We start from the raw sequence: 26,430 nt of genomic DNA, 5'->3' as shown, positions 1-26,430 counted from the left end.
GCACTGGCTTCCAGTTCGGTTCAGAATAGATTTTAAACTCCTTTTATTTGTTTTTAAAGCCTTAATGGGCTGGCTCCTGCCTATATAGCCGAACTCCTCCATCGCTACACCCCAGGCAGAGCCTTAAGGTCGGCTGATCAGCTGTTGTTGATAGTGCCTAAGACCAGGCTTAAAACCCGAGGGCATCGAGCTTTCGCAGCGGCTGGCCCTAGGCTCTGGAATACTTTGCCCCTCCATGTGAGGTCGGCCCAGACCCTGGGGTTTTTAAATCAACACTTAAAACTCCCTTTTTCTCTTTAGCTTTTGTTTAATTATCTATTTATTCATTTATTTATTTATTCATTTAGTTATTTATTTTAATATTTATAACATAACATAGGATTTCATAAAGTATTTTTAAAATAGTTTATACATTATTCAAATATAGGAATGGTAGGGGATTACTTAAAATATAGTATATTATATTTCATCTTTTTTCCCTTTAGACCCTTGCGGATTATTCTTAAAAATCCTTACCCTTACACACCCCCCATTTTCCCTCTGCTGGTCTATGGCCTTGTAAAGGGTAACGGGGTACAGAGTCGCTTAGATAAGCGGGGGAGTGCATCTGACAAAGAGATAGGTTGTTGTGCTCCTTATCTCTGTTTCTTATCCTATATCTAATAGAACTGCTCGGGTCTTGATAGATTGAGTGGGGAAGTTCATGAGATCTTTCTAGAGGGTTATCAAGAATAACTTTTATCCAATGACCTTTTCCCTCTCTGTCTGTGTCTGTGTATTCTCTTGTTCCGATTAACCCAGCCAAATCTTTTTTCTTGTTTTGTATCTATATCTACGCCGGGATCCGGAGTCGAGGCTGATCCTCTTGCTGTAGTCCCTGTGTCTTGGATCCTCTATCCTGAGTTCTGGATTAAGTCGTGGACTTCGGGTCGTGGCTGAACCTGTCTCTGCGGTCCTGCTTTGGGTCTCGCCATGCTGCTTCCCTGATGGCTTCCTCAGGATTGTAGCTGACATCCTCGTGGATTCATCTTCTTATTACAGACACATGCATTTCCTAACATTCGGTCTATATGCTGTAAAATGTATTATCTCTTCGATTTACACACGGCATCTATTGCACGTCAGTCCGTCCTGGGAGAGGGATCCCTCCTCTGTTGCTCTCCCTGAGGTTTCTCCCATGTTCCCTTTAAACTGTGGGTTTTCTCTGGAAGTTTTTCCTTGTACGATGTGAGGGTCTAAGGATAGAGGGTGTCGTTTTTCTCATACTGATATTCTGAACAATCTGTGCTGTTGTATTTGCTGTAAAGTGTCTCTACTGTAGGCTATTTTTATTATATGTACAGCACTTTGGCTCGACCAAAAATCGTTTATAAATGTGCTATATAAATAAAACTTGATTTGATTGAACCAAGGTAACCCCCCCCCCCCTTATCACCTGAATCTCCTCCTAGAGCACCATTGTGTTCTTTTTAACCAAATATCTCGCAGAGGGGCGTGGGGAGTGGCTCCTTATTTTCATCTCAAGTAACAGACAGAGAATCAGCGCTTTTGAAACAGGGCTGAAACAGAGGGGATTATGGGATGCTACAGTGCACGATCTGTTTGGTATTTTGAGGCCAAACACTTCAGAGACATGTTTTGTATATATCTGAGAACTATATTATATTGATGAAAAACAGTATAATAGGGGACCTTTAACTAACTTGTAAAAAGACCCTAATTATATAAAGAAAAAGCACTATGGACTCCATGAATGCATGCCAGCATTAATCACTGTGATCCCCCTGAAGGGTTCATCTCTGACCTGCTGCACAGCTGGAACACGGTCTCCGGCCTCCCCTCCACTTCAGACCTGGAGTGAATCAGCTCCCAGATGCAGCTGCCCTCTGTGCCGGCTCCTGAGAAAGTGAGGCAATAAAAGGAGAGGCTTTTAATCACACAGTCCAAACATGGTTTATGGTTTCAGAAAGAGATAAGGAGGGGAGCTCAGGAAAGATGCCAGGAGAGGTGTGTGTGTGGGCAAGAAGAATTAGCTTCAGGTTTGGTGGGGGAATAATACGATTTAGTGGATGTACTTTGTGAGTGATTTAGTGGGGCTAATGTGGCAGTGTGAGAGTCCTTACCGGCAGTATTTCCCAATCTGACCTGCAGTGAAGAGAGAGGGATGAGCCAACGGAACTTAAAGGGGTCTGCGTCTCCGTGAGAAAGGGCCGAACGAGAGTTGGTCTGGTCATCACAAAGAGAATGCCACATGGGAGAGAGGAGAACAAAAGTTCAAACCAAAGAGCCCATCTGACGCATGTGAGAGGAGACTGCTGCATCAGACACAATGCTTACCATCCTCTTCTTCAGCTTGTTGTTTTCCCGGTAGACCAATATCACCGCTTTCTTGAACACTGTAAGAGAGAACACATCAGTGTGAGTTTTCCTGTGAATGTCTCTAGGGGAAAGCGACTGAAGGAGAGCATCCCTCAGAAACATTTTACAGCAGGAGGCCTTCAAGCTTGCATCTGCGCTACAGCTCTGGATAGTGAGAGTCACTGAAAATCTGCTTTGAGTTCCATTGCAAACACAACTCTGGGTGGCTCTACAGAACACCTGATACAGCCGGTTTGTACCGATTAACCTCGTAAAAATCTGATGGCCACATGACAGTTGTTCAGAGGCTGTTTTGGCAAAGAAAACTTTATTTACATGGGTCCCTTAACCTCTCGCCAGAATTCTTAGTAAGGGGTGGACGTTTTATGGTAGGGAAAGGAGGGGGTCTAACTTTTCCCAGAATGCAACGGTAATTATGGTGGGAGAAGAATGCAGACTCACCAAACACGGTCATTTCAGGGTCTTTTCTCATGCGACCCAACGATGAATGCGGGTTGAGCCAGACCACTGAGGAATGCATGAGAAACTCTCCCATCGAGATCTCTGTGACCTGAAAGAGACACACAGGAAACCGTTTAAAAAACAGAAGAGAGGGAGGAACAGAAACCAGACAGCATGCTGCTCTGTGGGCCGGACTCAGTATTCATGGCTATGACTGGAGCTGCACAGACAATACAAAATACTGGTTGTGTTATTGGGATGAGAGCTGATTTTAAAGAGAGTTTGTATCTCGTTTTTGCCGAAAAAGTACGTCGAAAACATTCAGTGGGCCTGGACAACATCATTTGGCATTCAATTTGAATATTTAAACTGCAGAGGTTACCAGCTAAATATTCCATCAATATGTAAATGTATTCAATCCCCGGAGGCAACGCACAGAAGATGGCGTAAACATCCCCACTTTAACTGGGAGGAAGTAGTTTAAAAGGCAACATAATATGCTTATTTTAAGATCATACTTGAATCTTTTCTGATACAGAATGTTGTCATGCTCTGATGTTAAAAAACACCCTTTTCGGATCCCTCTGAAATGCTGTTTTAGCGCCTGTCTCTTTGAGCCACCCTCCCAAAAAGTCCCGATCTGCTCTCATATGGCTATGGTCGTTAAGGAAACTTCCGATATATGCACTGTGATTGATGATTATACATATTTTTCTGTAATCTACCTCCTTATCGTGGCCAGTCTGCTCCGCTACGAGCTGATCGAACACGGAGCCGTAATCCTCGTAGATCTTCTGCATCTCGTTGATGTGGCTGGCCACCTTCTCCATGGCCTTCAGAGCCTCTGCAGGGACACAAACAGAATGTTTCAATTATTCACTGTATATGTGGACGCTTTGCATTACAGTAGCAGGTTTTATTTGCTCATTGAGTAATCTCTGAGATGTGTCACTTAATACTTGCAGGCATGATAGCATGACGACAAGACACTGAAATGACACGTGTGATCTTGTCTGGTATGTATAGCACGTCCTCCCCATGTGTTTGGGTGTGCCTGTGAATGTTCATGTGTGTTTATTGTCCTACCGGTGAGGTGGTAGTGCTCCTCGCTGTCTGCGTCAGTGAGGGACACCAGCTCCCTGAGCAGCAGGGGGTACTTCAGCACTCTCTGCACCGGTTTAATCAGGTAGGACTCCAGGGTGGAGGAGTGCTGCTTGGTGGGGTTCCTCGCATCTAGGAATTCCTTGAAGGCCTGATCCGTCTTTGCTGAAAAACACATTACAAATTAAAAAAGGACCCTTCAGCTTTTGGTTTTCTGATGGTGTCATGCATGTGTTGCTGTATTGTAAACTAATCCTAGATCTGATACTGTTGTGCTGGCCAGTGCAGAATCACGGTGCAATAAGCAGTCTCCAGCAGAGGGTGGTGTAGGCCTCTCCACCCCACCATGACCACTGCAGTATTTAAGTTTAAACATCTGCTAATGCATCCATTATACTCAGCACAAGGCCTCTGAGTATCATTAGACAAGCAAAAGTAAAAAAGATCTTGCCGCACTGTCACAAGTTACTTAAGCCCCTCTGATTTACACCGGGGTGAAAACAACCAAGTTGGGACTCCTTAGTTTGCAGTGAAGCCAAAGCATAGTGTGAAAGGGCAGGTATAAAACGGAATGAGCCTTCTGTAAAGGTGATGACATTTTCCCCGAGCAGCATGCTTCCACGATGCCTACTGGGGGGGGGCATTAAAGTATTAATTATAGCACTCCCAGCCACAGACAGGCAGCCTCATCGACACCTGCCAGAGTAATTGGCAGGCAATTAACGAGTCGACAAATAAACAGAGAAACTAAGGCAACCCAGGGCCCTTGGCATGATGGCAAAGGGAGGGGGAGTGATGAAGATGGCACTGACGGGCATGTAATTACTTTAAGGGTTGACAAAGATGTCTTCTCTGTGGCCTCGGATCAGCTGCTTGTGACCACGCAGAGCCAAATATATACTCTGTATGCAGCTATGTTATCCTTGGTTATTCTTATCTGAACCGTGCAATTATTGTGCTACATGTCGTTCTAATATTAGATTCCGTGCAACAAGTATAGAACAGCACACCCAGCCATTTAAAGCTTTGGGTAAAGAATAGGGTGTATGATCCCTGTAAGTACAGCACTTTGACTCTTAGCATATTTTCCCTATGCTAAAAAACTTGGAGCCATTTTGAGTTGGCACTGAACATAGACTTAAGAATAACAATCCTGAGCAAAAAATGTACCCCCAAAATAAAATAAAATGATAAAATCTTTGACTGGGTAGTGGGGTTGTGATCTTTGTACATTCTAATTGCAGATTTTTTTCTAACAGAGAGAGTCTTCTCAGAAGATTGAGTTTCATCTCAGAACTCCAAAAAAACAAACACACTTTTGGTTGGATCTAAAAATAAATGTGGCCCTGATCCTTTTCCTTACATATGATTATACATAATTCAATTAAAATAAAACATTTAACATTTTCAACACTGCAGAAACTATTCCATGCACCAGAGTTGTTTTAAAACCACATGTCCTTCTCCTCTAGGTAACTCTGACCCGTCGGGGACTTTTCTGAGTGTTTTCCTCCCGTAATCCTATTAAATGTCCATCCTGCTGCTTACTTCGAGGAATATCCCACGCAATTCTAGTAATGGGTCAGATTTAAGCAGCACGGGGGTAATTTGCCCACCCCACCTGTCTCTGCAAAGAAGCCAATCTCCTTACGTCTCTCCCGGCACTGGGCAGCATTCCCAAAGCGGGCATAAATCAAGTTTAAAACGTCTACTCTGTCGCATGCTGAGGGAGACGCTAAGAAATATGAGGGCTACGCTGTTTGTGAACAAGGTTATCCAAAGTCTGTGTGATTAATAAATGTGTGTATTTATTTAAACTTCAGGTAATGGCTTGAATTGGTAATAAACAGTAGATCACAAAATGAAAGGGGGATTTTGTTTCTCCCTGTGCCAACATGTTGTGAATGAGGATGGAAATGGAACAGGACTAGCAGTCAAATGGAGGCAATGTTTTTTTCCGCCAAAATATAAGGACAAACCTTCAACAGTGAGAGCCAAGAGGTGTCTCTGATGCAACGGAGGTGCAAGGAAACCGGATTTAGCAGGGATTGTGTGGGACGGTATGTCTGCAAATACTATTTCATTTTGTGCCTTAGGAGTGTGTGTGTGTTCTTCACATGTTCAGGTGTGTGTTGTACCTCTCTCCATGACCTTCTGGACCTTGATGTGGTTGGCGCAGAAGCCGCTGTAGAGCTTGAAGTGGTCGGCGTAGTAGAGGAATGAACCCCCGAGAGAAAACAGCAGCTTCTGCGAACCCGAGAGGGTGTGAGAGAGAAAAACAAGAGATGGGACTGAGTGCCGTACAGATGGTGAGAGAGCGAGGCTACACACAGACACACGAGAAGAGAGAGAGGGGATGAAAGAGCACGAACATGTGAAGTCACGACCGTAACCACTCTGGGCCCCCCCTCTGTCCTCTCCCTCTTACCTAACCTCCTGAGTACACTAGCTTTCAGCAGCTCACAATCCAACCAGTGAACCGCCGCCTCGATCAATAACCCTGTCATGTGAAGACTATGAATCACCCGGAGATGCCCCTGTCACACCACCTCAATTATTAATAAACCTCAAGATATCAAATATTATAACTTTCTCTTTGGAAATGTGGTTAAAATGACCTGGTTTGACGATAACGTCGTTCTGTATACTCATTCTTATGGAAAACCCGTTAAGGCTTCGGACATTTAATCAATAACTTGATATGTTATTGTGTGGGGGTCTCACCTTGAATTGTGAGGGGGTCTCCAGGGTGTTGAAATCAGGCGAGGAGGCGATCCTCTCCTCTAGGGTCTGCAGGAAGACCCTCTGGAAGTCCAACATCTCAGGCAGGCTGCCAAACAGACTCTCCATCTGAAGAGGAGGAGGAGGAGGAGAGCGATGGGTAGGAGGAAGAGAGCGATGGGTAGGAGGAGGTGAGGAAAGAAGAGGTGGTGATGGATAAGGATGGATGGGAGGAAGATTGAAGGGGAGGGGGAGAATGAATATGAGGCTACAAGAAAAAAAAACAGCCTAGATAGCTTGTAATTCATAATAGCATGTCAGACAGACACCCTGGAGTGTTATAAAGCTCCACTCTGATGGCTCCATCTCTGACAAAGGCACTTGGGGACAAGCCTATGAATGCAGCGCACACACACTTCAACCGTCTAACACACCGTCTCCCACACACACTCCCAGGGTCAACCCTTCCCTTCATTAAAAGCCGTTTCAGCACACTCCTCTATTTTGTGTCTGGACACGTTCTGCTGTCCCATAACTGCCTTTTAATTTGCCCCAGTGCTCAGTGGCCTATCGACTAGTGCGTCTTGGGAGAGTCGTCCTGTGTGTGAGGTCACGCTCTGCACACAGGGCTGGAAACTGCAACACCGAGGTTATTAGCATGCTGCGGCTACTCCACAGGAACACACACTGACGGCTTCATTCAAGGTGTTTACAAAAGGAGAAGGAAAAAACGTTTTTATTTATGGAAAGAGGTGAAATCACAGCTATACAGTGGTGTGTGAATCCGACGTGGATTCTTAAAGGGTGGGTTTTATCTCAAACTAGCCCTTATTGGCGGTTCCCAGTGGGGCGCCGGAAGGTCACGTAGGGGAATGCAAATGTGTCCTCCAGCCAGCCACAGTGGTAATGAGGGAGATGCCTAGTAGGGTTCATTGGCGTCACCTCTGGGTAATAAACACTCAATGAATTCCACATCCTATTTCGCCTCAGCACCTCCCAGGATACGCCTCGGGCTGATACACCTCCCATTATGTCACACACACACACACGCCACCTACCTCGTCCAGTGTGAGGAAGGTTTCATTCTGCAGGGGTTTCAGGTAAATCTCAAACAAACAGTCCAGGTCCTGTGCACAAGATAAATAAAAACAAAGGTCAGAGAGAAGGAATCATACAGCATTCTATTCTTTAACCTCATTTACAAATCTGACCATTTGTTTTTCCCTTTACAACCTCTGATTGTTTCCCCTCCCACAGTCCCTCAACCCATTCCTCCATCTTCTCCCTCCTCCTCCCCCCACTATTTTAATGTGGCTGTAGCTTGTCTCGGTATCAGCGGAGATATTCTCATTAGGTTGATTTATGATCCTCCCCCTCCCCCTCCCCTCCCCAGACTGCCTCACTCGTGAGTGGTGCATGGATACGGGCGAGCATGCCTGCATCAAGGCACTCTGGGTAGACAATCTCCTCACTCAATTACAAATCAACAGCGATTGGAAGAGGAGGGGTGCACCGGGGAATGGACTTAATGAAAAATTAGGACAAAGGAAGAAAAAAAAACAGAGTCGGGAAGATCAAGAGTGTAGCTGTTTAATATGTGTCAGGGAGGAAAAGGTCGTATTAGAAAACATGAGGGCAGCAAAAAAGATTGGGCGGGAAGAGGATAAATAAGTCTAGACAGGAGTAGGAGGAATGGAAGAGCATTGACTGTGAAACAGGAAACAGCTTCTCCCGCATTCATTCTCTTGTTTTATGTCACTCGCAGCATTATATCTTATATAAAAATGAAAGGTTTAGCATTTTGGGAAATAAGCTTAAATGCTTTTTTGCTGACACTAAGATGAGAAGAAGTACTTTCACCCTCATCTTTTATATTAAATATATAGCTGAATGGAGTAGCCAGTTAATTTAGCGTAGCATAAAAACTGGGGGAAACAGCTAGCTTAGCATTGTCCAAAAGAAGCTAAATCTATCTACCAGCACTATGATCAATTTCTATATTATAACTCTATTTTACGAAAGATACAAGGTGTTATTGTTCAGACTGGAAAGTCAGATAAGATATATATCATTTATATATATTTTTAAATTAAAAAACTGTCACTTCCCAAATGTTTAACTTGGCAGCTGCCAGCGATGATGACCATTATGTAGACATGAGTAGTCCAGTTATGATGGAGTTAAAAGAAAGTATAGTGCTTTTTTGTATAAAAGTAAAAAGTATATACACTTGTATAACTGAGGAGTAAAAAATCAAATGTAAGTGCAACTGATTTCAAATTAGGTTTAATCACATTAGTCCTGTAAGCTTATAATAATAAATACTTGGCGCTCTCACCTTGACGTAGGACTTCTCCGTGTCCACCAGCTCTTGGATGACCTTGCGTAACCTCTCAGTGGCACTCATGTGTTTGGGGCAGGGTCTGAGCAGGGTGGGACCCGAGCCCGACTCCCCTCCCTGCCTCACTGGAGCCCCCTTGGTGTCGTCCATCAAACCCCCGGACCCTGAGGCCGCCCCCTCCTGGCAGGACTGGTAGAGGGTGCAGACTGTGTCCACGCTCTGTGGGGGGTACACAGAGAGGGAGGGGTATTTAGTTTAGGCAGCTCTGGGATTATAAAATCCAGCTGGATAAAATAAGGATTATCACACTTGAGAAACAGCAATGAGAAACATTGAGGATCTATTAACATGTGACTTCTTGCCTCCCTCATTAAACAAATCACAACTAATGATTTCAACTCTATTGCTGCACAAAAAAATAATGATGTATATAATTCTACACTGAACATGGCTAGTGATTCTCCAGGGGATACTAAGAGTGTTATGGAGATTAAGTTATTCACTTCATGCTAATTGGCTTTGCATCAAAGACTTTACGGAGCATCTGAAAGACTGACTGGATATCCCAGCAGATAGCATTATATCACATTATTCTTCTAAATCCATAATGGACAGTCATACAGCTTTGTGTTCCAGGAAACTTGACATGCCAGGACATCCCAAGTGTTCATGGAATAGTTTGAAATAGTTTTATATTAAAGAGAGTGGGTTAGAAGCATCTCATTATCAAAATTCAGCTGGTTATACCTCTGCTCATTCACAAAAAATAAGCTTTTCTCCTGCCTGTACTTTTCTGATAGGTGGAACCCCCATGAACAACTTAACGTCATAGCATCCACAGAGGGTTTAGAACCAGCTAATCTGCATCGCTTCATATTGGACTTGGGCTTTGCCTGGGGAAGAGAAATGTACATCAGCCGTATGCACAGCACTACGAAGTGTTGCCTGTGGCGGGTAGAATCTTGAAGAGCGGCTGTGGCAGAACATTTTCCATTATCAGCCTCTCTGTATTACCGCTGTATAGTATGGTTTTCCAGCACTACAGTAAATGTTTCAACACAAGACAAATCTATCCTCATTTCTTACTTGACAAGCTATTCAAGCACTATTTCATCAACTGCTTCAAGCATTGCCAGACTGTAGTGCCCAAGCCATCAATTATGATGTGATTTCAATACTAAAAATAGCCTAATAATGACCAGCCTTGCTTATTCCAAGGGAAAAACATGATGTAGAATTACAATCTGTGGTGAGTCGGTGGAATCAGGAGAGGCTGATAAGTGCCAGTAATAGAAGGTTCCTATCGGCTGCACAGCAACGGCAGGCAAAACAGCTGCTCAGCACTCTGTGCCAGTGTGTGTGGGGTATTGCATGAGCAAGCATTTAAGTGGAGCTCACTACTCAAGACTATACAGCAACACACATGGATCAATACATGCTTCATTCTGACACTGCAGACATCGATACACACACGTACACACTTTCCACGTAGTGTATGAAAGCATGTCTGAGACATTTTGCTCCAATGATATGATTTTGAGATACCACCCATAGTAACCACCACTATCCACAGCCAGGGAGCCCAGACAACTAAGGCTTCCATTAAATAGGACTGTGATTCATCAGCCAGCTCATTATGGCATGGTCACTCTAGAGACGGCCCTCCAATGCTGCAGTGTAGACTGTGTGAGAGCGACAGACTGAAAGAGTAGAAAGTAGAGAGGAAATGCCTCTGCATGTATGTCTGGCTAAGCCTCTTTCATGTGATCCACTCCCACAGCAGCGCTCCACTCTGGAACTCTTTGAATGTGGGATGATAATTATGAGGGGTCTTAATGTTTCCCTCTGCGCTGGTGGAGCGATGTTCTGATTGGAACGTGCCCCACATATTCACTGCAAACAGACTTACCTGTGAATGTTAAAAACAATAACAATAAACCACATTCTCCGTTTATGTTCAAATCAAGTCTACAGACATGCTATTAGCTATTTGAGGCTTTACTAAAAGTTAACATGCCAATGTTTAGCGGATATAATCTTTAAGTTTTTTTGCCGATAAGCAGACAAGATACATTTAATGGATGATGAAAATGTAGGGGATTAACAAGTGTATTACAATTCATCCTGAGAGTAACATGAATGTTTTTTTTAAACGTCATGGCAAAAGTTATTTTGATTTTGCCAGTGGCGGACTTTCCAACATAGCCATCCTGCTAGCATAGCTAAAAGGGACTTTGCTATAAATTGGGTTGCAAGTATTTCTACTCATGAAAGTTCTAAGTTCTCATAGAGTACATGTTGCCAACTATCATCTAATTCACCACCTGATGGGAATGTATTCTTGTAAACATTTATTTTGTTCACACCCACATTCATGTAGCACTTGTCCTTTTTTCAGAAGGAATTCATAAGGAACCCAAGTAACCCAGCAATGTAACTACAGATGCTGACAAAACAATCCAACTAAAGGTCACAAAATACACTTCAGACACAGCGCCAGTCAGCGTTCATGTAGTGATACACACTCTGGGAAAACTCAGGCAGACCAGGGGGAAGATAGCCTGAAGGAAACACAGAGGTTAAGGATATCAGAGCAACATATTCATCAAACAGCCCGCTGCTAGCTCCAGATAACAGTCATATCTGCCATTCATTCTGGATACAGGCGCCCAGAGGAGAGGGGGAGCCGGTCCGGTAGCACACACCGCCACTCAAGTGCCGAGTTAATTATCATCACACCCACATGCTGCAAGGATATGTTCGTGTTCCGCATATAAAATGATGAAGGAGTTTCCGAGGTGAGGGGGTAAAGAAAAGTGCATATGCTTTATTGGAAGTCCGGGAAGAGTGTGCACGTGGAAACACAAGTTTACCTCTCACAAAGCGTTCTATGCGAGTAAGATTCCCATCAACACTAAATGGCAGATACCTGCATTAGAGCGTGACGAGAAGATGTGGGCAGAGAGAAAGAGAGCAGAAAAGCAAAGGGAAGTGGGAGGCGGGGGGCTCCACACTGTCATGACTCAGGAATTGTGATTGCCTCACAACAATCCCACCAACACAGCCCGACAGCTAGCCCAAATAACCAATTAAGAGCCGAGGACAGGAGCCAGCGGAGGCGGGAGGAAAGCCCGGGAGTGCGGGGGAAGACGAGTGCATCCGACAGCGCGGCTGTGAATTCCTATTCAGGGTTTTCTCTGACAGCCCTGGATCATGTTACTACCTCTTCTGGCTGTCTATGCCTTTTAAGCAATTTATAAGAAAGAGGTCTTTGTTAACCTTTGCAGGTATCAAAATAAATAGATCGAGAGTCTGGTGAGTCATTTTGTCTTTCCCCACTTGGTTTCCTTCTTACAGTCTAGCTGCATTTCCTTTTTATTTTCAGTCAACAGCCATACACACAGGAACATGATGTCCACTTGCTAGAGCCATCTTGATGGTAAAGCAAAGGGTTCCATCGCAACATGCTGGACCCTTACCATCAAGTAGAAGTCATTTTTTGTATAAATCTAGTCTCAGCTGTATTCGAGAATGGAGAAATGACCGGGACAAGCTTAAAGTACATGGCAGCCTCATTTATATAAATCCAAAAAGCCTTTATCATACCCACTCACTTGAGGAGAAGTAAACTTTAAACACAGTTGAGTGCTGATGACTTTCTATAGTCTCTTTTAATGAAGACCCTTCAAAAACGTCATTGAATATTGAAGCATAACCATTGTTAAATATCGACTCTCAATCCTGGGCTCACCATGAAGAGCAGTCTGTAGAGCAGCCTCCATGCCGCTGTGGCCTGCCGCTGGGTCCTCCGGGCCAGTGAGCAGCCCTTCCTACGCAGCCTGCCTCCCCTGGATGCTGGCATGATGCGAGGTTATACAACTTGACAACTTGCATCCGACAGAGACCTGAGCAGTCTTGACCGTGTTGGAGATCTGTGTATCCGTCCACCTCTGATTTTAATGTGACTTTTCTCACCCTCCTCCTCCTTTCTTCTACTCTAATAGTGTCCAGTGCTGCCCACCTCTCTGCTAGGCCCGGGTCAGAAACCTTGGTATCGAGTACACCTATGCCTCTGAGGCGGAGTGGGCTTTGATATGGGATGGAGCCATTGATCCCGTGTCCTGCCGTTCTGTGAGCGTAAGCAGAGAAAAAGTGCCTGCTGCCGGCTTGTTTTGCATATCAATCACTCGTGGATGGCCGGTCCACTTGGCATGTGCAAATGGAGGAGAATTCTTCCCCTGGCAACAGTGTCCTCTCTCTCTCTCTCTCACTGTCCGTCTCTTTCCATCAACGCCGTAATTCCTACATCTCCACTTTTACAATCCGCCATCAATCCTACTTCCCTCTATCCATTTGCCTCAAGACATTTCTATTTCCTCTTCCTCTGGTTCTTCCCCTCCTTTTCAGCTCCATGTGACCACGGTGTAACTTCGAGAGGGCTGAATGGAGAGGCCGGGGGCTGTATCTGTGTCCAGTCTCTCAATAGCATCAGTACAATGCAGACTGTTCTGGCTTGTTACCTCCACACACAGAGGAATGGCTGACTCAAAAATGGGAGGCTCTGAGCCGTTGGGGGGTAACAGGGCAGGAATGTTAACTATGGCCCCGCACTAGAATAAAATGTTATATGCATCACACAGTGCACAAGGTAATGTCACATGGAATACATATAGATCAAAGCCATGTCCATAAGATCTTATTTAGATTTTAAAACTGGATTTATTTAAGGGAAGATACTACTGGTATTGTAAAAGAAGACAATACAGTGTCAAGATGGGGATTCCAGGGAGATGACAGTCTTACTTTTTTTATATTTGGCATTTGATGCTTTTATTAGAACAACAGTCAAAGAATAGATGCAAGAGAGAAAATGGGAGTGAAATCCAACAAGGGTTCCCTATTGCAGTTCATGGTTGGCACCTTGATCCCTAGGCCCTTTGATCAGGATTTGGGGGGATTCCATAAAAACCCAACAAGCACTTGGTTTGAAGTTTACCAAGGCCTCCAAGCTCATGATCCTCACTGTTTGCTGCAATCATGTGCAATTACTATGGAGCATTTTAACCCCCCTGTTTCTGAAACATTCACAATTATTCTCAGTCTCATTTATGTTTATATTCCAATAGTTGTTTTGTCCAAGTGTTGGGTGTAAACACATGCATAAAAAACAACGCTCAGTTCTGTCAGGCTCGGAGGTTGCAAGATAAACAGAGAATACTGTCTCCATCTCTCTTTGACGCTCCAATGGAGCCATTATGTACAGAGCTCAGTCGGCTTTGCAGATGAAACGGCGCTCAAATCAAAGGAGATGGCTTGCGCTTCACCAGCAGAGAGGCCACGTCTTAGTTGAAGTAAACAAACAAACAAACTAACATTGGGAGGGGGGAGGGTTAAGAAAAGGGGATGCAACACAGGCGTGTCCATGGGAAATAGCCTTGTCATGACACTAAGAGAGAGAAAGCGAGCGCCCAGTAGGAAGGCCAGTGATTCATTTGCAAAGTTAGTGGGCTATAGTGCCATGATGCCATCTTCTTTTCAAAGCACAATAAAAGAAGACGCATGCTCATAAATCAAACAGAGTGGAGGGGAGGGGAGAGGAAGATGAGAGGGAGGGCTGGTCCCGTCGTGCTTAAGCCCATTTACGCCTTTATTATTCATCCTAAACAAATATTATTCCGCCAAGTCTCGGAGGACTTTGGGAGAAGAGTGTGTTTTAATAATGAAGCCAGCTTCTGATAAAAGCACCCATTCTACTGAGTCCCGTAGGCTATTCACATCCACTGCTTTGCATGACTGCCAGTACAAAGGCAAAGCAATGCCAGCACTATACACTGTTCTTAATCCACCAAGACGCGCTAAGGTTTAAAGGAAGTTATTGTTGCCAACGGTATACGTGGCTTGATGACAAACAAGTTCGCAGAATCACTAATGGTGATCCCTGTGCTGAACCCACACCCTTTCCTGACCTGGAAAAATATCAATCTGGGTGAATCAGAGGCAACCAGATCACACTGAAGTAGCCACAGCATACATTTGCCATAGATTCCATGATACTAACAGATAACAGACCCACTAGGCACATAAGGTGACCGCTTGAGTGTTAATACACTGCCCTAAAGTCGGACCAATATAACCAATTGTACTACAGCCCATAGTGCTGAGATAATATCATGGATAGCATTAAAAGCATACACCAAAGTGATGGACAAAATACTTTGGTTGAATTAAAGGAACATTTAGGAGATCATCACAGTGATTGTTTATGATTATACTTTGGTAATTATAGGTGTCTGTACCATGTTTCATGCCAATTTATTCTCTAGTTTTTTTATATATATTTCAGTCTAGACCTAAGAGGCAAACCATCTGACTGACATGGTCAATTCATGAGCTTTTAAAAATTAAGGCTGAAATGTTAAATGCAAATAAGAGACTCGCAATGTAAAACTACTCTAGCTACTAGCTATTTTTTAGCAGAGACACACAGGTTGGGGGAGTGCGTAAGAGCTGGAGCTTAAGCGTGAAGACTCAAACTATCAGCTATCTAAGTTCAAAACATCGAGGAGCACACCTGCCCATAGTTACCGTTTGTTTGTCACTCTTGCAGGACACACAGGAAGTCATGTCCTGACCCAGGCAGGCCAGCTTGTCTTTGAGGAAACGTCTCAAACTGAGCAGCACAGAGCCCAGAAACAGGTCCTTCTCCTCAGCCTCACAGTCAGAGGGCCAGAACCAGTACATGGCCAGGAGGGAGCACAGGGCCTGGGCGGGCGACTGGTCCCGCATAAACAGCTCCATTAAGGTGGTGAGGTAGAGGCCCGGCCGAGGATCTTCATCGTTCACCGTTGGGGCTACTATTGGTATGGCTTCAACCACGGCTGTGCCAGGAACCAGAACCACTGGTGCGTTCATTCCAGTCAGATCTGGCTCATGTTGGATCCGGGTCCTTATCGGTCCCTCCGGTGCCCCTTGTTCAAAAAGTTTGTATCCCCAGCTATGTCTTTCCAAGTTGTTTACAAAATAATGGACTGACGGAAGCAGGCAAGCATTAACTGTGCCGACAGCTTTAAGCCCAGATTATTAGCCTGCTCCTGGCCAGATGGCAACTGATAGGCTTAGTCAAAACACACCCACGCACACACACATAGAAACGTACCTACATTTACCCCACCAGACTCCCATTCAAAAGGCAGACACACATACCAGTCAGGTAAAGATTGGGAAGGGGAAGGTTTAAGCGCAAACGAAGATTGAATAATATTTAAAGATGATGATATATATAATATTGGAGGCATCTTCTGTATCTGTTTGAAGTCTAGGAGCAATGATGTCAGGGAAGAATAGAAATTGAAAAATTCAACCTAATGGTAGTCACACGTTTTTAAACCCCTCTCAGACTACACTCGCCCACTGACACATGGGTAAAAGGATGGGTGAGTCCAGGGGTAAAATAACCTGCCGCACATTTGGAGGTCTATGAAAGCCCTCTCTCTCTCTCTCTCTCTCTCTCTCTCTCTCAGACAGACGACTGCTGCAGCCATAGCTCTCTTTATAAATCCATTGAAATGCTCTTACTGAAATATCTAGTCTGGACCAAAGCAAAGAGGCTTAATATGTCTGTCTGCTGTTTAACCTTTAGTTTAATACAAGACTTGCCTTGCTACTTTATAGAGTTTGAATCATACAGTATGATTGCTATTCATAGGATACAACATTTCATAGTGTTTACTACATAATAGAATGTGACACCAAAACAACATGGCAAAGGTTGTGAGGATATAGAATAAATTAAATTGGTGTGGTTCATTGGGTTCAATGACATGACATAAACACCACACAAGGGTTGGCCGAGTGCCAATTCAATTAATTGACAAATAATTACAGCTTTACATGAAACCTGTTTTACTGAATACATCAAATGAAGCAACTGGAGATTATTGGATCACCATCACTGATCTTTCCTCTAAGGACAACTTTATTTTTTGGGAACATTCCAATAAAAAGGTTCTAAAGAGATATTTAATCAAAACCAAAATGTATTCAAAATACTATGGCTGTCTAAGAAAAACAGAAAATATTCCCATTTGAGAAGCTGGAGCCAATGAACCTGGTGACATGTGGTTAAACCAGACTGTGCCAGATTACTTCCCACGTCCTTCCATCTGTCTCCGCCTGATATGCTATAGATGTGTGTGTGTCATCACATGTCTGTGTGTGGCTGTATTGACGACGTTCCAGCCAACAAATCCACATCAAGCCTCAATCCAAGTCTTTCTGTTGCTAAACTAGTGGAGATTAGGTGAGGAACAAACAAAGTGAATGCAACAATTCTGGTGTTGCCTATAATGCATCCTTATGACTGCATTAATTCACCAATGCATGTCAAATCAATTCAATTTGAGCGGCCTCGTGGGACTTTTCCGGGACCAATTCAGTTGGCGTCCGCAATCGATTGGTCAGGCTTAATAATGATGCAGAAATGATGCGTTAAACCAATTGCTATGGCTCCTTATAGCAAAATGTATCATTAAGTAACTCACAGGCACAGGAGTCACAATCAGTATCCAGATGGTAAACAACATGGGTACCTGTGCATAGTAAGCAATTCACCTGAAAATCACACCCAAACACGCTGATCTCTCTTGTGTAATAAGCCCAAATTGGAATTCAACGGACCAATTAATCAAAGGTAGTCAGTCGAGTGAGGCGGCCGATTACAAGGTGTGACAAGAGGCTTGAAATTAGACTTTCCTTTCCATCCATCTCTATTGACTTTCAGAATGCCGTGTGCACGCATGTGTGCGCCAATATGCTGATACATGGCTGATTTTCTTCCCTGTGACTCGATTTCTTTCTCTCCGGCCCAGAGGACAAACTGATGGCCAGGCAGTGATTAAATTCTGCTCTTCGTGACAGCAACAATCTGATTCACCAGCACCAATATCTCTCCCTGGCTTTTTTTTGTATCGGCTTCACAGTGGCTGACTTTTCCCCGATAGAGGCAGAAAGCTTTTTCACCTTTTGTGCCTCGAAATGTGCAGTGACACAAGCGCACATTCAGAAAACCCCGCTCACACATATACACACACATTTTTCCATTCATTCCTCAGTAAAAGACAAACGGCAGGGAGCCGAGCAGCAGCAGTAGTAGTAGTGGTGCAGTGCAGATCACAGCGGAGTGGGACCTGCTCGTGTCGCCGGGCAAACAATAAGAGACCAAAAGAGAAAGAAAAGAAAGAGGAGAAGAAGAGGGCAATTTGTCCTCTGTAATCCACCCCATGGCTGACCTCGGGCCAAATACTGAACTGCATCTTCTGACACAGGCAATTAGTATAAAGCCCTTGCAATTAGAGATAGTTTCTGGATATTTGGCCTGGATTTAAAATGAATCATTGATGAAACAAGCACAGCACGACTGCCTATTTTCATTTTGATGATGAAAGATAAGGTAAATATGCATGAATGCACACATCCCCTCTCAGTTCAGGCTTCTAGACAGCCATGTCTACATCATTAACACGCAGCTCTTCGTGGCAACCCCACACACTCATTAACGGTCCCAATAAACAGTGGCACACACACACTCTCCCGTGTTACATTACCACAGCACTGAGGCGTAATTCCCCATGGGACAGGCTACTGCTCAGTTTAATGACTTCAATAGTGTTGGTTTACATATCAAAAAAGGCTGACCAGATATTCAACAACAGACACGACAGAAATAGGCATGCAGGCTGCCATAAATCATCAGGGACGACCGTTTGGCATATTTATAGAGGAGATATTTCTCTGAAACTGCAATGAGAGAGTACCTATAGAGTGTACCCATATTCCTGATGACTACAGGCATCAGGAATATGATGAAAGCAAGAAGATATCTTCTTTTCTTAAATATATTCATTACATTAACTGCTGTTGCTTTATATGACAGCTATGTATATTTGGGCAGAGGCAAAGATGACAGAGGCGTATTCGATTTGTCATGCCATCAAATGCATGTATGTATGTGTGTGTGTGTGTGTGTGTGTGTGTGTGTGTGTGTGTGTGTGTGTGTGTGTGTGTGTGTGTGTGTGTGTGTGTGTGTGTGTGTGTGTGTGTGTGTGTGTGTGTGTGTGTGTGTGTGTAGGAGGCGGTGGCAGGACACAGCCCCTTCTCTCAGTCTGCATCCTGTCTGTGTGACAGTAATAAGCTGTGTTGATACCGCTGGCTATGATGGAGTATCCTAATTATGGTAATTCTAAGAATTGGTGCCAGTTTGGTTTCTGACAACCCCACAGCTGCCACTGTGAGTGGGCACAAACACACATACACACACACTCAAGACAAAAGAAACACTATGTTTCTATGTCTAGCAGACAATAGGAGTACTTTATTTCTTGCACTCAGACACACTCAGGCTCCTCCTACCTTGCTGTGCTGAACGGGCCTGAGTGCGCAGTGGGAGTGACCGATCTCTAGTCCTACATGCAGGGACTCCGCACCGTCAGCTGCAGTGCACACATCTGGAGAGAGAGGGGGGGGGGGGGGGGGATTTTTAACATTAGTTTTAGCATCACTCTGTGTATGTGTGATAATGTTTTTGCTGCCTCTGCACTATTGTGCTTTTATGCTGAGGCACATACTTCTACTGACCATAATACACAAACAATGCTGGCTAATTATAGTCTAAATCCATCATGGGCGTCTGCCAGTCGCACAGAACTAAAATATGTCTCCTATTTACAAATGACCCTGGCATTCAGTCATCCCAAAAAAGAAAATTGGGCAATCATAATTAAAGACTACTATCTCTTGCCTTGTTTCACTAAAACAAACAACACCCTCACATTGTCTTAAAGTCACATTTCGCTAATACAATGTTTATTTGCATATAAGTCTTCTGATAGGATGACATTATCAGATTGAGAGTTTCGAAAAACATTTTGCCCATTCTGGCTATCTCTCTAAATTCAAGGACCCGAGGACAGACTCTGTAGCAGTTGGCACATGAAAAGACTTTCTTCCTGATCGTAGCCCGGGAGGAGGGCCAATGTGACAGCAGGAAACAAAAGGAAACTTCGAGGGCTCCTGTTGTGCAGAACTTCTCCTTTTTGAGGTGCCAATCATCGTCAAACAAAAACGTCCGACTGATAATACAGAGATACAAAAGATATGTATTTATCTCTTTTCTTGTACTCTCTATTCTTTTCTGAATGAATCCAGATGATGGACAGTTGTCATCAAGGACTGCCATCCTGAAATCATGTGTGACAAACAAGTGATCATTTCCCCATTTGGTCTGGTTTTGCCTCCCTGCCTCCTCTATCAGCCTGCCTGGGATCATACGCCCTCTAGAGACCGAGAAGAGAACTGCAGCCCTTTTGATCACACCACTCTCTGTAATGAGGCCTCCAAGTCATGAATCCCTCTGTGTTCAATTACGGCTGTAGTGGAGGAAACTCTAATGAATTACAATCATTAAGATGACGCTAAACACTTTCTATGAAACTGGCTCTTGTTTTTGACTGTTTTTGCCAAACAATGAAATAAGCCATAATGAATAACGCATTGGATGTTATGCAAATGTGACAGAGAATTTCAGTAGTCTAGTTTTGGCATATTTTATCAAAAAAAGTGTTAAAAGGTTAAACAGAGGGGTAGAGTGCAGTTTGTCAACCCCTAACATCCTGTGATAAAGATCGGCAAGTCATTATAATTGCTTTGACTAAAAAACAAGTCTCTGTTCACCGTGACTCTCACATTATAACCACAAAATAACCTTGAAGACATTTTAATTGTTATAAAAAATAAAATTGTCCCTCTCTGCTTTTGTCAGAACATTTACACTCTCATTAGCTCAACCTTTCTAAAACATTTTTGGAAATACTTGTTATTAACTAAGGGACAGAGAGGGGCAGACATCCACTTTTTCAGAAGTGAAAATAATGTGGGCATCTGGCCTGTGATTTAGATTGATCACAAAATGTCTAATAAAAAAATTGAACCAGTAGTTTCCAAGTAATCCAAACAAGCCAATCTGATAACATAACAACTGAGGTAATGAAATGGCCAAGTTTCCTGTTTTCTATTTCCTTTAAAACACCAAGACACATTAGCATAACTGTTGTTTAAAACTAAGGTTATCATTTGTATCTAACCCGACATCATATAAACTGACCCAAATCATAGACTTGTTGATACCAAAGATGTTGAGGTATATTTCCCTTACCGTTTTAGAGTGAGGCGTGAACAAACAAATTGTATCCATACCCGCTGGGTCTCAGCTGTGTTTGTCCGGCGACACGGACGACCTCCCTGTTCTGTTCTGACACCTCGCCTCTGCTCTGAGATTAAACCAGGCTGACAGGATACTATACATTCACAGCGATAACGAGCCCTCTGCGGTCAAAAGCCCCGTCTGGGCTTTTTCTCTCCCCTGGGACACGCAAAGCTGTTTTAAACTGGACCTTTTTTTTTACTTCTTTAATCTGAGTAAAGGGAGTCACTTTTGAGGAAGTAGTGATCAGAATTGAGATCTTAACTCGAGCAGAAGTTTGGTGGCTGCTTTGTGGTTTAGGTGACAAAACGACCTATTTCTCAGCAAAAACGGCTCTTGTAAGCGACTGAAAGTGACTTTAAGGTTTAGATAAGCACAACGCCTGACAAGGTACAGATTAAAGGACAAAGTACAGATTAAAGGACAAAGTACAGATTAAAGGACAAAGTACAGATTAAAGGACAAAATACAGATTAAAGGACAAAGTACAGATTAAAGGACAAAGACAAACCTGATCCCAAAACTAAAATATACAAAAACAGAAAACTGTAGGGGTAAACTGGACATTAGCAGTGGCAGAGACGGGGTGTTTACAAGAAAAATGACACAGCTTGCTTTCAGAGAAATTGTGAAACTATTCTCTTCACACTGCATGTACGCAGAGATGAGACGGCACTCTCTCGATGGGTGTGGCGACCATTTCTCAGCAGCTACAATTTCTCTCTTTCATTGTGTGTCTTTTTCTCTCTCTCTCACCACCTGTCTAACAAACTAAAACGAAAGGGTATCACTATCAACTTCACTTTCCATTAAGTGTTGTCATTAAGTGAAAATCTATAGCCTCTAATTACAAATGGAACCCCACTAATGACCACATCTATGTGTTTGTAGCTGGTTAGACGCCGCGTGGCTTTAAGCACCTGAGGAGGACTTGGCTCGGTGGTGCTTGCCGCGGACCTCCTGGTTGTGAGGAAGGGTCAGGTGGTTGGAGCCCAAGGTTTGTGACGAGGGTCCATCCCGCCTCAGGCTCAGGTGGAGGGTTTGTTCAGCAAACAGCGTCTGGATCCGCGTGAGGTCCAGGGCGGACACACAGCGGCCGTTCAGCACCAGGATCTCATCGCCTGGACGCAGACCTGGGAACACACACAAGTATGTTTCAGAGAAGCACGTGGAGAGGCCACACAAATCACATGTGTGATCATGAGACTGGAGGTTTCAGGATTATTTCTGTCCTTCTTAGACGGTATAATATGTCAAATATCTGCATTGAAATGTATAAAAAAGACTAGACCTACAGTATTGTAAAATGTTGTTGAGTAGGTACTAAGGTTATCACATATGTCCCAATCCGTCACTTAAATCAAGGTAACTGTCTGTTTCATTTGGTCATGTGTAATGGCATTGCATCTCCTAAAAGCTGTGTTAAATTTGAGTTTTCATCCAGTTTAAGGACACATTTTTTAAGACACTTTAGACCTTTTACTATAGTCAAGCTGATTTTTAAGGCTTTTAGTCATAAGGGACTGGATCTTGAGTTGTTGGAGAAACAAGCTGAGCAAATGTAGAAGAATTGGAGAACAGCATGCTAATTCAAAATGACAAACACTCTGTTACTGTTTTGATTGAAAGACATATGTTGAGCACCTGCGTTGAAAGCCAGGTCATCAGGAAGCACTTCGCTGACAAAAATCCTGCTGTTTCTCTGACTGTCTATGTGTCCTGTTACTGCAAAACCTGGTGGGAGGAAGAGAAACAAATTGAGACGATTAGAGTGAATACCGACAGATGGATTACATCATTAAAGGATCATTAGGAGGACAATACAATTACAGACATAACTAAATCAGTCCGCATGTTGTCGACTCACCAAAGTCTCCGGTGGTGCTCGGCCTGCTCATGTGTAAAGTGAACACATTAACTGGGACCACCTCCAACTGATCATTGACCTACAGGGGGACATCGACACACATTAAACAACAAGCAGATAAAGATGGTCGCTGTGTGTCCATGTGTGATTCTGCCCTGCTCACCACATCGCGGAGGAGCTCTCCAGGAGCCACATCTCGGACCCCTGCGCCCTGCCCCTCCCGTCGGTGCAGTCTGAGGCAGTGCAGGCCCTCGTCCAGCTGTTTCACCTGTTTACACAAGAGACCCTAATGTTCAGCGGCCTGCATGCACAAAATGATCACACATGTTTCACGCACCAACGCCTAGTCAGACAGCTGCTGTGTGGTCCAGGCGTGAATTATTCACCGGTTTTACACTTTTTGATGAGAAATTTGCGGTAAACAAACAAAAAAAGGTCCGCCACAGGGGAATGTGGCCTATTGTGTGTGTACGTCAATATCTGTGCAGTCAGTGAAGAATGACTGAATGTGTGTGGTATTTCAAACGGGGCATAATATAACCAAATCTGCTGCTGCAGATGCTCCAAAAGACAATTTAACAACCTCACAATTCTTATTTGAATGTTGTATTTACATGTAATGCAACCCCACATTATAGGATGATACACATGTTTGGCATTAAGTGTGAATGGCAGGATTATGTCAAACACATAAAGACCTTCTAGAAAGCTAAATCAAATGACATGACTGCTTTTGTTTGTTATTTCTGCAACAACTGTCAGGAGTATTGTAGTTGTATTGTGGTAACATGTCATCATTTCCCTGCAATTGGTTACCAAACCAACCTTGCAGGCAGCAGAGAGAAGGTCGGCAGCTGTCTGGTCTCTTCTGACAGGAACTTGGACTGTCAGGCCGTCTGGCATATACACACACGTCAGCACGTCTGTGGCAGCGCTAATGCTGTCCCACACCCTGCCCTCAGGGGGCGACATGGAGTAGATGTTGCTCAGCATGTCCAGCCTCTGTGGGAGATGACAAGAAGGCAGGGTTAAGAAAGATAAAAGGAAGGGAGTGAGTATCATTATATGGAGGAGAGAGGGTAAACAGAAAAGGGGGAAGGAGGAGTTACAACACGGGGAGGGAGGGAGGGAGTAGAAGTAACAGCACACAAATCAATACCCTTCCATTAGTCTAAAAGCTTGGCTGTGGATCAAGCGGCGGAGCAAAGATGTCATACAATTAGCCTTTCAGAAATTCATTTGACAACATAGACGGCAGTTGATCCACATAATGGTCACAGTAATGGCAGTGTACACAAGCCGATCGGCAAGGGTCGAATGGCAGGTCTAGACGTCCAGATGATATCCGCACATTTATTTGGTTTGAAAAGCCACCAGTCATTTTGATTTAAGTGGTGTATCAGGGCAGTTTATTTGAAAATCAGTCAAACTTTCAGATGAGAAGGTAATTATTTGTTGGTGGCGTTAACAGTGAGGTCTGAGCTGGGTATTAAGGTAGGGGGGGGGGGGGGTTAGCCCAGTGCTCAGCCTCACAGGCAGCCATTTGGGAGTTTTGGTCACGACTCTGTGTCTCTGGAGGGAAAAGCACCACTGCTGTGTTCAGGGGCTGTGGGAGACGCCACAGTGCAGCCTATCACCGCAATTATCAAGCCCCAGATCTTGAGGAATGGCTCAAACACACTAAATGTACTGAAACCCACGTGGGTTAAAGAAACCAGAGGATCAGCACTTCTTACAAAGACGGAACGAGTTCTCAGTCATAATGAGACACTGGACCAAGAAGAATAATTGCATGAGTGAACAGTTCTGGGTGTACAGTGATGTTTTAAAGGCATTATGGGATAATACAAATCAAGAGGTGTGTGTGGCAGCTCGCAGTTGATGCATCACCACAAGAGAAAAACATTTGTTTTCCCTGCCAGACAACGAGCCTAAAAGGGACAAGTTAAGGTCTCTGATTCAGAGCATCGCTTAGCCCAACACAGTTCTGAGTGTAGCCTGGATAAACACAAGCAGCACAGACAAACATTTGCTTAATTTGTCTTCTAAATGTCACCTTGACTAGTCTACTTCAGGAATCAGTACCAAAATAAAGGCCACTAATGTTCTAACCTAAATGTTTCCCTAACCAGTTGGGATGGAGGGACGACAAAGTGCCACTTCAACACCCACCTTGTCTGCGTATTAGGGATGTGAAGTCATGCTGACAAACTGAGGATAAAAAAACAAGCAGTCATGGCAACTGGTTGCAAAAACCACCTCACTTGTGTCTAAGCAACTTTGTGTGACCGGAAAACTAAGATTTGGTTTGACCTGCCCAGCGCGTGACTAACACTGAACACTCATTCATGGTCAGAGAGGGTTGTGACGGACCAACGGTTGCCTGGTCAACGTTCCATCAACCACTGCCAAGAGTATGGTGAGGGCACGCGCTGGACTTCAACAAGTGCTCTGTGTGGTAAGAGCATGTCTACTGTATTTATGTTTGCATCCATCAAAATAATTCCATACTTCAGTCTTTCCTCTCAAGTTTGGAAATTATTTCCAAGCAAGTCGTCCTCCACCCTGCAGCTTCTAAAGATGGAGTGTCGGGCGGTTCAGTGCCTGCTGCGCAAATACACCCTTTCTGTTCCACTTAGCAACCGGCTAGCACACATATGACAGCGCTGCCTTGAATAAATAGGGTGACCATGAAGAACAAACAGTTGAAGACAATTTTAGCCAATTTCCCTATATTACATCTATTTAAAGAGAATTACTCCTCATTTCCTCAAAACTCCACCCAGGTTTTGAGGTTTTCCATGCGCTCACACACAGAAGGTGACAATAATGACCATCCATACACACTGGTGTCTGTTCTCCAAGTTAAAGCAGTCATGTGTATAGGGGGGTAGTGGAGTGTGGTGAGAGGTGGTAACACAGAAAGAGGAATCAGTATTTCATGGACAAGAATGGCGGGGTCGTAATAACCAGCCAAAGATATTTTAAAAAAGAGTGAGAAAATATTTCACCTACAAAATGGCCATTTGCGTTGAAATAACTTGTGCTCAGAACTTGCCAAACATTTACATTTTTGCTGAATCACTTTCTATGTAAAACACTAAAAAAAAAAATAGACACAAGTATTTCATATACAATCGGTCAATTTGTGGGTGAAGTAAGCCTTTAGCCATATTTACATAACCCTGATAAACAGTAGCAGGCATTTGTACGTTTTTGTTCAAAGCCAGCAATACGTTTGAAACTGAGTTCACGTAAGTCAAACATTTATGTGGTTTTCTGGCAGTCAAACTTATTCACTCACTCCACTGCTGACAGAAGAAT

The 26,430-nt window shown here is 43.8% G+C and overlaps 1 protein-coding gene across 3 annotated transcripts in view; it reads right to left on the bottom strand.

The window, feature by feature from the left end:
• Positions 1 to 26,430, bottom strand: part of tiam2a (TIAM Rac1 associated GEF 2a) — a 95,671-nt gene that overhangs the window by 5,635 nt on the left and 63,606 nt on the right. For all 3 annotated transcript variants that reach the window (XM_034221960.1, XM_034221962.1, XM_034221961.1), the window contains exons 10-25: positions 23,932 to 24,108; positions 23,270 to 23,374; positions 23,107 to 23,185; positions 22,884 to 22,973; positions 22,160 to 22,372; positions 19,391 to 19,485; positions 8,981 to 9,202; positions 7,701 to 7,769; positions 6,646 to 6,771; positions 6,060 to 6,168; positions 3,907 to 4,086; positions 3,546 to 3,664; positions 2,821 to 2,929; positions 2,338 to 2,396; positions 2,124 to 2,226; positions 1,805 to 1,898 (exon numbers count right to left, since the gene is read on the bottom strand). In XM_034221960.1, the coding sequence (XP_034077851.1) occupies positions 1,805 to 1,898; positions 2,124 to 2,226; positions 2,338 to 2,396; positions 2,821 to 2,929; positions 3,546 to 3,664; positions 3,907 to 4,086; positions 6,060 to 6,168; positions 6,646 to 6,771; positions 7,701 to 7,769; positions 8,981 to 9,202; positions 19,391 to 19,485; positions 22,160 to 22,372; positions 22,884 to 22,973; positions 23,107 to 23,185; positions 23,270 to 23,374; positions 23,932 to 24,108 (1,949 nt within the window). The remainder of the gene's footprint in view (positions 1 to 1,804; positions 1,899 to 2,123; positions 2,227 to 2,337; positions 2,397 to 2,820; positions 2,930 to 3,545; positions 3,665 to 3,906; positions 4,087 to 6,059; positions 6,169 to 6,645; positions 6,772 to 7,700; positions 7,770 to 8,980; positions 9,203 to 19,390; positions 19,486 to 22,159; positions 22,373 to 22,883; positions 22,974 to 23,106; positions 23,186 to 23,269; positions 23,375 to 23,931; positions 24,109 to 26,430) is intronic.

Source organism: Gymnodraco acuticeps, unplaced genomic scaffold, assembly GCF_902827175.1.
Source record: "Gymnodraco acuticeps unplaced genomic scaffold, fGymAcu1.1, whole genome shotgun sequence".
In the NCBI taxonomy this organism is placed as follows: domain Eukaryota; kingdom Metazoa; phylum Chordata; class Actinopteri; order Perciformes; family Bathydraconidae; genus Gymnodraco; species Gymnodraco acuticeps.
The sequence above is the reverse complement of the archived record's forward strand: the minus strand, read 5'-3'. Positions and strand labels throughout refer to the sequence as shown.